Source organism: Telmatherina bonti (genome assembly GCF_933228915.1).
Source record: "Telmatherina bonti genome assembly, chromosome: 19".
Lineage (NCBI taxonomy): Eukaryota > Metazoa > Chordata > Actinopteri > Atheriniformes > Telmatherinidae > Telmatherina > Telmatherina bonti.
In genome coordinates, this window is record NC_136617.1 from 29,900,531 (window position 1) to 29,912,046 (window position 11,516).

Consider the following 11,516-nt stretch of genomic DNA (forward strand, 5'->3'; position numbering starts at 1 on the left):
TGGAGCAGCAGTGTGCTGCAGGGGGAGTGCTGCACAGCGGGGTGGACTCACACAAAGAATGACATCAATCAGGGGTCCAAACATGGCTCATTTCCAGTCATAGCCGCCTCACAAAAATAATAAGAAAAAGCTCCCTCCTGGTGCATCCCTCCCTTTCCCTCCCTCTGCTATTCTATCAGCCTCCTCCCTTCGCTAGTTTCACCAGCTCTTACCCCTTGCCTCCCTCCCTGTTTTTCCACCCCTCCCTGTCTACTTCTGCATGTCACACTGCAGCAGTAGCACGATGGAAGGGTCAGACTTGGCGGCCTCTTTAAACTCCTCCAAGGTGATCTCATCATTGTGGTCCTTGTCCATCTTGGAGAAGATCTTGTCTACGCGCTGCTGCGGGGTCAGCCCGTCCTCATTCATCCTCATCATGATCACAGTACCCACCATCTTATAGATGGCCTGCAGGAGGGTAGAGAAGATGATGTTTAGGTCCGATATAACATTTTATAATCCTTCTTTTTCCATTTAAGCTCACAAACACACACCTCGATGATCTCCAGCATCTCCATGCGTGTGATTTTTCCATCTCCATCCAGATCGTACATATTGAAGGCCCAGTTGAGCTTCTGCTCAAAGCTGCCCCTGGAGGTGATGGACAGGGCGCAGATGAACTCCCTGAAGTCGATGGTCCCGTCGCCGTTCTTGTCAAATGTCCGAAATGCGTGCTGAGCGAACTTGGAGGCATCGCCATAGGGGAAAAACTGGGGAGTGAAAAAGATAAACAGAAATGAAATCATGTATCTGTTTCAGTTCTTGTGGGAAATGAGGGATTAAGTTGTTGAAGTTCAGATTCTTTTTAAATTGTCTCCAACAACCAAACACTGGCAGATAGTTGTGGTTTACCTTTAAATTGTACATCAGTTTCTCTTTTAATCAACAAATCTATCTTTTTTTAAACAAGACTGCCAGCACATCCTGCTCTTAAATCAGTGGTTCACGAACTGGATGGCCCACCCCGCAGGGTGTTCAGAGTTATGACAGGGGTGCAGCGCAGTTAGTCTGAGTAAAATGCATATATTTTTAATTAATAGTAAAACATGGAACGGTTGTGAATGTATCAATGGACAAAAAATGATGAAACAACAATTAAGATTTCAGTCATGAAATTGCAGTTGATGATTAGGGGCCCTGCATAGAGGGCCATTGCTAGCTTTGTGGGGGCCCTAGACAAGTTTGGGGAGCTTCTAGTTTGTCAAACAGTGATGAAGAGATTCCTAAACCTTTAGATCAAAATTGGTTCTCAAGGGCCGATGTACTGCAGGGTTTCGATGTATCCCTGATCCAGCACAACTGGCTTCCATTAAATGGATCCAACAGTCACTGAAGTTCTGCACAGTCAGTGATTAGTTTGAGTCAGGTGTGTTGGAACCATAGACTGTATATAGAAAGATGGACGGAGCCTCCGTGACGTCACCCATAATTTTCCGAAGAGCTGAACTAAGGCTCGGTGGGCGGTTCCTGCTATCGCCTCTTGGCAGGGGCTTGCATGTCATCTCACCCAGAAAATACAAATATGGGCGAAGAGGTGGAGCTGACAGGGGAGCCGAGAGCGTCATGGTGGATGATTGACATCAAGCGAACTCAGAGCTTTCTGTAGCTAAGAGCTAACCGAGCTAATCCGGAGACAACAGGAGATGACCAGCTAATGGAGGTAAGCGTGCTAAAGCTAAGTCACGTTGTTAACCGGCTAAAAACCGCTGTTGTTCTACGTTCTTCTTACTTAAAGCGGGAGATTGGGTACCTGTCAATCAAAACGACAAATATGCAGAATTTTTAGATTGAATTACTTGTAAACGGGGAGTTAGAAAAAAATTCACTCCCCCAAGAGCTGTCTTGAAGGTAAATCTGACCTATTAAACTGAAAATGGATTTTTGAACCAGGCTGGAAATGTGTTTATTTCTGCTGTGAAGTTGGCCTTTTTAACATGAGAGTCTATGGGGATTCGCTCTGTTTTGCAGCCAGCCCCTAATGAATGGGGGGGGAACTGCAGTTTTGTGCACTTCCGCATAGGCTATACTTTTAACCACCGGAGGTTGCCGCTCTTTTGGAACAGGGACGCAAGGAAAACCTGCAGGATTGTGGCCCTCGACGACCAGAGCTGGGCACCCCTGCTTTAGACGATCTACTGAGATGCCACAATCTACAGTATTACACTTCATGAGCAAAACAGGCAACAGGTAAAATTAGACATCTTAAGTCATCAGCATATGACCTAATAATAGCAGACATTATGCATTACACAGGCCGTAGCCTGGCTTTTATGCATGCAAAAAACATTTGGGATAAACTGCCTTAGAAAGTATTCAAATTCAGTAAATACGACCTCATAAAATTTTCCACCAAGTTATTTTTTTTAACTAAATCCAATGTGTGAACAACTGAGTCCTCCCCCACAACTCAAAAGCTTGTGAAACTATCTTGAGCAGCGGTAACTTCAGCTAACCATTTTCTGTATGATGTTAACACTTTTTGGATATTGCCATTAGTGTTTTGTATTAGTGCTCTGTATCCTACTTGTAGAATTTAGAGCTCATCATAGCACAGAGACAGCACTGGTGAAAGTCACAAATGATTTTCTCATGGCCTCAGATAAAGGACTTCTGTCTGTATGCATTCTTTTAGATCTCAGTGCTGCATTCGTCTATGGCTTTATAACTTCCAGACTGGATTACTGCAATTCTTTATTTATAGATTGTCCAAAATATGCCCTGAAAAGACTCCAGCTGATCCAAAATGCTGCAGCGAGGGTTCTGATGAGGACTAGCAGGAGAGATCATATTTCACCAGTTTTAGCCTCTCTACACTGGTTCCCTGTTAAATCCAGGATAAAGTTTAAAATTCTTCTCCTCACATATAAAGCTCTCCATGACCAAACTCCATTGTACATAAAAGATCTTATAGTTCCATATATTCCAAATAGAGCACTTTACTCTCAGACTGCAGGTTTACTTGTGGTTCCAAGAGTCTCAAAGAGTACTATGGGAGAAAGAGCCTTGAGCTATAAGGTTCCTCTCTTATGGAACCAGCTCCCACAGTGGGTTCGGGAGGCAGACTCCCTCCACACCTTTAAGATGGAGCTGAAAACCTTCCTTTTCCATGATTCTTATAGTTAGGATATGAGCATCTCCTGAGTTGGAGTCTGCATGTACGGGACCCAACTGTCCAGGTTATGCTCTTTGCTCTTATAGTTATGGGTAGTCTAGCCAACCTTTACTTTTGTAGCAATGGGGATGTCACCTGATGCACTGAGAAGCACCTCGCTCTATTTCTCTATTTCTCCAGACTAAACATGGAGACGTGGCATTTAGCTGTTACGCTGCAAACAAGTGGAATAATCTGCCAGTGGAGATTAAACCTTCTCCAAAATGTAGAAACTTTTAAATCCAGGTTAAAAACATTTCTTTTGTCATGCGCCAATGTATGACTGTTATGATGTGGTGGTTTGTGTTTTTTCCTTGGTTCAGGTTTCCTGTTTTATTTTGTAGTATTTCCTGTTTGGTTCCCTTGTTTGTTGTTTAGCTTTATTGATTTCCTGTTCATTGAGTTCACCTGGTCTTGTTTCAGTTCATTCCATTCACCTGTTTCTTGTTTGGTTTTCCAGTGGATTTATACCCCTCTGTTTCAGTTTGTGTTGTTGGTTCATTTTGTTAGTTCTGCCCTCATCTTGTTCTGGAATAAATCTATCTTCGACCTGCATCCTGTTTTCCCTCATGTCTGCATTTGGGTCCACATCACATCTCCACTGCCACTGTGACAATGACATCTGCACAGTAACTTTTACTTAATTCTGCTTTTAATTATTTTAATATAATTTATGATTGTATTTTGATTTTATTTGTATTTTCTTTTATGCTTTTTTCTGTAATGCTTTTAATGTTTCATGTAAAGCACTTTGAATTGTCTTGTACATGAAAGGTGCTATACAAATAAACTTGCCTTGCCTTGCCCTTGCCTTGCCTAATGTATTAATGTATAACTATATGACAATATTGCCATCTGTAACTTATTTCTCCTTTTTTCAGCAGGTAGTGCAGTTGTACATGTTGATCTGTCTTTCCTGTCCTCTCCACCCCAACCAGTCGAGGCAGATGGCTGCCCTCCCTGAGCCGGGTTCTGCCGGAGGTTGTCTTCCTGTTAAAAGGGAGTTTTTTCCTTCCCACTGCCGCCTCCTCCAGCTCAGGATGGGGGATTGGATCGAAGTCATGATTCGATGCAATCAGTTGGTTTCTATTATAGGCTATGTATGAATTGGCTTGAAATGATGTGTCTAGAAAGTGCCCTGTGACAACATTGTTGTGAAGTGGCGCTGTACAAATAAAGCTGAATTGAATGGAATTGAATTGTTGTTTGCATACATGTGAAATTTTATCCTTTAATTTGTTGTATTGTTCTCTCCTCGTCCAGGGAGGGCAGATGTAAAATAGCTATTTGGCTAACTCTTTTACATTTACAGTAATGTTTATTAATACAGTATTTTCCCCCACTGAGCCATGGCACACCAGTGTGCCTTGAGAGATTGTCAGGTGTGCCAAGGGAAATTATCCAATGTCACCTAATTGCTCCAAAAAATAGCTGTGTTCATCCACACAAGGGAAGGCAAGTTTATTTGTCTAGCACACTGCATGTACCAGAAAATTCAAAGTGCTTTACATAAAAATATTGCTGTAATGTGCAAAAAGCGTTAAAACTAAGCAAACAAGAAAAGTAAACGAAAGTGATTAAATAAAACAAGAGGGATTGAAAATGCTTTGAATAAAAATGACAGTATGAAAGATTAACAGTGACATTAACAAAAGGCGGCAAATAAAAATGTTTTTAAGATTGATTTAAAGCAGCTGAGAGTGTCAATGGACCTGCAGTTTTCTGGGAGTTTGTTCCACATGTGAGGAGCATAAAAACTGAACGCTGCCTCTCCATGTTTGGTTTTTGCTCTGGGAAAAGAAAGTAGACCAGATCCTGTTGACCTGAGGGATCTGGTTGGTTCATAACAATTTAGAAGATCCTGAATGTATTTTGGTCCAAAACCGTTCAGTGCTTGATAAACTAACACCAGGATTTTGAAGTCAATTCTCTGACAGACAGGAAGCCAGTGTAAAAATCTGAGGACTGGAGTTATGTGATCCACTTTCCTGGACTTAGTGAGGAGCTGCAGCGTTCTGTACTACATGCAGCTGTCTGATGGACTTTTTAGGAAGACCAGTAAGGACATCGTTAAAGTAGTCTAGTCTACTAAAGATAAATGAATGGACAAGTTTTTCTCAATCCTGTTGAGACATCAGTCCTTTAATCCTCTAAATGTTCTAGGCAACTTAACGGTTGTCTTAATGTGAAGCTGAAGTTCAGGTCTGAGTCCAGGACTACTCCAAGATTTTTGGTGTTTTCATAAGTTTTTAATGTAGCAGCCTGAAGCTGGTTGTTGACTTTAAGCTTTCTTTGGCTTTGAAGAATATTATTTCAGTTTTTTCTTAATTTAACTGAAGGAAGTTCTAGCACGTCCAGTCTTAATTTGATCGATGCGTTTTGGATCTGCAGTTTGGATCGGATTATAGTCTCCTGGTGAGATAGTCATGTAGATTTGTGTGTCATCAGCGTAACTATAACATAGTTTGTTGTTTTTCATAACTTGAGCGAGTGGGGGCATGTAGATGTTGAACAGTTGTGGTCCCAAGATGGAGCCTTGAGGAACACCACAGGTTCTTTTAGTTCAGAGTTGTAGTTACCTATTCTAATAACTATCTAATAACTATATATTGTTAATATAGGCTAAAGAGTTTCATTTATCAACATTTTTGGTTTATGGTGTGGCCTGTGATTGTTTCAATGAAATTAGTGTACCTTGGCTCAAAAAAAGTTGAAAAAACTGTATTAATGTACAATGTCACTGTTAAATTAATCAAATTACATGAAATGAAACATTTTTAGTCACTCTGTTGTAGATCAGCTGCTGTGTTTATGTCTTTGTCCTCCTACATGAGCTGTTTTAGCCAAGCTTTAGCTGACAGACAGATGGTCTCACATGTGGCTCTAGAATACTGTTGAGTTGCAGTGGTGGTGCAAGACCCAAGTGCAGGCTGTACGAGGCTGGTGCAGGCAGTAAGGTTTAAATAGACTATAAGAGATAATCTGAGCAACAAAACATGACATGATTCAAACTATGAACTGACAAAGAGGAAGTCAAATTGAGGTGCATAAATACACAGAGGAACACTACCAGGAAACACATGAAGTGCATTAGCTACATAAAACCAGGTGAACTAATGACAGGAAGCAGAAAACAAAACAAAATATACAAGGGACAAAACTACAAAATAAAACAGGAAACTATTACTAAACATGACATGACTATAAAACCACAACCAAAAGCCTAAGAACATGACACACACAGAGGAGTTTAGGGTGACTCCATGACTATAAGGCGTCCAGATCCAAATAATCAACCCTCCACCACCGTGTTCTATAGTTACAGAAACCTGTTTATGCTGACTTGATGTGTTTCCTCCAAACCTGGTGTGTATGTATTCTGTTCACACATCTCTTGTGGTTTGTTCAGATGCAGTTGTCCTGCCATGTTCTTCTTAGATAAGCGTCTTCCTCCCGCAACCCTTCCAAACAAGCCTTCCTTGTTCAGTCTTTTTCTTACGGCACTGTCATGAACTGAACATTCAACTTGCTAACTGAGGTCAGAGATGTAGCTCTTGTGGTTTTGGCAGTTTCTATGAGCATTTCACAGGCTGACCTTGGGCTGAATTTGCTGGGGAATCCACTTCTGACAGCTGTCTGGAAACCTTTGAGATTAATCCTTCTGTCTGCAGAAGGATGGACTCCAAAATGTAAGGAAATGGCCTTGTAACCCTTCTGACGTTGATAGACAGCAGCCATTGCTTCTCTAAAATACTTGCTGTTATCTTTCCTCCTTGGCATTGTGCAGACACACACCTGAGGTGCTCAAACTGATGAAATTAATCAAGTGCATTTGATCAGCAGCATCTGACTGTTACTGACCATGTTCATCCTTATGGAATTGGCAACAATGGACTTATGTTGCTCTCTGGTCTTCCAGAGTACTTCTAGTTTGCAGATACTCCAGAACTTGGCGACACGAGTTCTGACAAGGACCAGAGGGCGGGAACACATTACACATGTTATAAAATCGCTTTACTGGCTCCTTGTGCGTTTCAGGATTTATCTTAAGGTTCTTTAGTTCTTTACAAATGTCTTAAAGGTCTTGGGTCTTCTTATTTATCTGAACCTCTTTCAAATTATGAGCCCTTATAGACTCTGAGGTCTTCCGGTACCGACCTTTTTAATAGACCAAAAGTTAGAACTAAAACGTACAGCGAGACCTTGTTCCAGTTTTATGGCCCTCGCCTTTGGAACAGCCTGCCAGAGAAACTCTGGGCAGCAGAGACTATCGATGTTTTTAAAATGAGGTTCTAGATCCACCTTTTTAGTTTAGCTTTTACTTGATTTTTTTTTTAAATAATCTGCTTATTTATTTATTTATTTTTATCTTTATTTATCATTGTCTTACTTCATTTCCTATTTGGCCTCATTTTGTGCTACAAACAGGATGCATTAAGAGACTCAACATAATGGTGCAGATCTTATGTATCCCAAAAACAATGACAGATTCAGCACAGAGGACAAAAACAGATCTGTGGATCATAGTATACAAGGAAGTATCCATCTTTTAGTACACAGGGACTTAAAATTACAACTTTTTGTTGATGAATGGGTTTTAAAAAACTAAAAGAACAACAATAAGAAAAGTTACATTATGCTAATGCAATGTTCTGAAAGGTTTTAATGTTACATCATATTAATAATAACACAGTTTTACTTAATTAGGTTAAATATAAATCCCAAAAGTTTAATCCCAACAAATTAAACAATTGGATATTTTATGTTTTAGTTGAAGGTTCAATATAAACTTTCACCAGACACAGAAAAAATTATTAGGCAACCATTATTTTCCTACATTTCCAGTACATTTTAAAGCCTGGTATAATGAAAAGTACATATGTTTGGAAAACATGCGTCATTTTACAGTTTTATTCATGGCTGTAAGTATTGTAGACCTTCTTCCAAGCTATCAGGGTTGTTTTCCATCCTATTCAAAGCTCGCCTTACAGTATGCAAGGAAGTGGTCAACTGATCAAAAGTCTAATAAATCTAAATACACTGATGTTGAAAAAACATCCATGTGTACTGGTGCAGATGTAAAGAACCTGCACTTTCTCAGAAATATGAGCATGGCTGCACAATGTCAAGAAAACATGTGATAACCCTGAACGTTAAAGGTTGCAACGAGGATATGATCGATATAATCGAATCTGATGCCACTGGTGTTTTTTCTCAAACAAAACTCCTTTTGAGAAACTCTCATGTATTGGCATCAGGTGAACATTATAGCTCATGCAATAATAAAGTTAGTGCTGATGTTTAGCTTTAGAGTTTAGTAACTCTGTGGTGTCCTTCAGCCTAAGAGCAGATAATAAAAAATGACCAGTCTTTGCGAAAGTTTGAATGAATTTTTTTTACAAACATTAAATAAATTAAAACCAGATTAGTGTTTCATTCCAGTGTGGCTTGTCAGTTATTAAAATTTGTTTCTATCAGATGAAGCAGGGTTTACATTAAGGATCCTAAATTATACATGTTTTTAATAATTTCATATGGGTGTCAGAGGTCCAACAACACTGTTTTCCATTTATTTTACCCAAAATTCACCCTTGGTCCCCAATTTCAGCCATACCAAAGTCACTCTATTGAGCTTTACTGAGATGCTGTGTCTGTGTCTGAACCTTTAAATGTTCTTGAGCGACACCTGTCCATGCTGGCTTCTTAATTTTAGAGGCTCAACTAGTCAGGTGGTGGGTCAACAGCACCTGAGGTCACAAAGGGAAAGATCTCAGACTCGCCCATTTAAACACACATTCACTAAAAAGTAGTGCAAGCAAGAGAAAGAGGTGACAGAATTGTCTCATTTTTGGATCTCATACACAGACAATGGGAACAAAGACTGCTAGAAAAGTGAATTTTGCATAATATAGAACCATGAAGAACCATTAATGCACTAACATCTCACAATGTAAGAAACAGAAGATAAACACAAGATAAACTTAGCACTGCCTGTGGACCGCTGTCTAATATCGTAAGTCCAGCTATCCATGACCAATGTCACTAGGACTTAGGACTCTCAGTAAGAGGGTGCGACACACTGCTGAATTCATCTATAGCTCCTTGTAGTCATCCTGCAGGTGGCAACGGAGCCTAAACATGTGTTGCTGACAGAATGATTAAATGTGTCTCCACTGGTGGTTGGCACAAGTATCAGGTGTTTCTTGCAGAGTACCTGTTGGTAGTGTGTTTCAGCCACACGTTCTTGTGCACCCACATTTTCATTGCTTCTCTTGTTATCTTCCACCATCAAAACACTCCCTTTGAGCTCCATTGCCACAGAGCATCTACATGCAGCATCCAGGGCAGTGAGAATATGATTCATCATTGATGCACAAAAGCATATGAATGCACATCAGCATTCAAAACGTTGCATCGCTTCCTTAAAATGTGCAAATATAAAGACGGTGTTTCACCTACAATTCTATGCACTTCACCCCATTCTTTATACTTATTTAAGTGGGGGGTTTTGCTATTTGTTTAAAAACATTTAGGTTTAACCCCAGATTATTAACACAGGAGTATTCAAAATCAATGTATAGACTCCCATGTTAAAAATACCAACTTCACAGCAGAAATAAACATGTTTACAGCCTGGTACAAAAATCCACTTTCGGTTTAATAGGTCAGGTTTACCTTCATGACAACTGTGGGGGGGAGTGAATTTTTTTCTAACTCGGCCGTTTAAAAGTAATTTAATCTTGTAGTTCTGCATATTTAGGGGTGTGTCCTTTTGATTGACAGGTACCCGATCTCCTGCTTCAAGTAAAAAGAACGTAGAACAACCGCGGTTTTTAACAACGTGACTTAGCTGTAGCCCGCTTACCTCTGTTAGCTGGTTATCTCCTGTTATCTCCAGGTTAGCTACAGGCAGCTTGGAGTTTGCATAAAGTGTAATCATCCACCATGACACTCACAGCTCCCCTCTCAGCTCCACCTCTTTGCCTATATTTGTATTTTCTAGGTGGGACGACACACATGACCTTGCCAAGATGGCGATGGTAGGAACCGCCCACCGAGCTTCAAGTTAGCCTTCAGAAACCTCCGGGTGACGTCACGGAGGCTCCGTCCATCTTTTTATTTACAGTCTATGATTCTAGGGTTAACTTAAAATAAAAAAAATTAAAAAAACGCTTGATATTGTTGCACAACCAGTTACCAGTTGTCTTTTCACTCTTTCATGTCTTTTCATCCCTCCACACCCCCCTCACCTTAACGTAGAGCTGCTGAAACTCTTCCAGGTTGAGAATGCCAGAGGGACAGTCTTTCAGGAAGCCTTTGTACCACTGCTTCAGCTCTGCCTCGTTGAATTCGGTGTTCTTCGTCAGGTCATCCAGGACCTCCGGAGCTAGTTTGCTGTTGTGTTTCCCCATGACGCTTCACTTCTCTGGAGAAGAGGACAGAGAAAGGGGCAGGGTTAGCACTCATGAGGTGCTAAATGAATAAAACAACAGCAATGGTGCCTCTGTGTTGTTGAGAAAATCTGTCTCTTGAGGATGTAAGCAAACAAGTAATTAGTTGTGCATGGATGCAGGTAAAAGAAGTGTGTTTTATTATGGCTGTGTGTGTCAAAATATTCAGCAACTTTCTTCTTAATGTGCCATTTAGCTCTGGAACATAATTAAATGTGGAAAATAAAGACATGCTTATAAGCCATAACATTACAACCGCTGCCAGGGGAAGTGACAAACACTAACTATCTTGTCACAGTGGCACACGGTAGGCAGCAAACGAACATCTGGTCCTCAAAGTTTACATGTCGACAGTAGAAAAAATAAAGAAGTGAAATGCTAACTTTGACAAGGATCACATGATGATGTTAAACAGCTGGATCTTTTGGAAGTGTCAGTTTGAGTACTGTCATGTCTTATACAGTTGTGCTCATATGTATTCATCCCCTTTTATTAAAGAAAAGGCTGAATTTACAACAGTCACTCAAATAACTGGAGACTTAAAAAAGGAACAATAACTCAAAATTTGCAAAAATATAATTTATTTATATAAGACACCATTTTTCAATTAATTGAGTTGAAGAAAGAAAAAACAAAGAAATTGGTCCAGGACAAATTAGAGCACAACAACAGTTTTGACTGGTTCTCCGAGGACCCTAGATGTCCCCTAGACAGCAACAGGAACCTGACAATGAACCTTATTTTGGATGAATTTTTCCATTACTCTAGTCAGGGATCGCCGACCCTGGTGCACAGGGGCTCGTGTCCTGCAGGTTTTCCTAATGACCCTGCAGGAAAACTGACTCAGACAAGCTTTGCTCATGTCTGCATTGATT

At 40.3% G+C, this 11,516-nt stretch overlaps 1 protein-coding gene across 2 annotated transcripts; it reads right to left on the minus strand.

Annotated features, from left to right (window-relative positions):
* Nucleotides 1-249: 249 nt before the first annotated feature.
* Nucleotides 250-10,602, minus strand: LOC306769835 (hippocalcin-like protein 4; the record flags this gene model as incomplete). Of its 2 annotated transcripts, XM_079258569.1 has the most annotated exons (3): nt 250-447; nt 534-749; nt 10,441-10,602. In XM_079258569.1, 3 exons carry the CDS (start codon nt 10,600-10,602, stop codon nt 250-252), a joined length of 576 nt encoding a protein of 191 aa, XP_079114695.1. The 2 variants fall into 2 exon arrangements, with proteins under 2 accessions (XP_079114695.1, XP_079114696.1); XM_079258570.1 differs by lacking the exon at nt 534-749.
* Between the last annotated feature and the right edge of the window lie 914 nt (nt 10,603-11,516).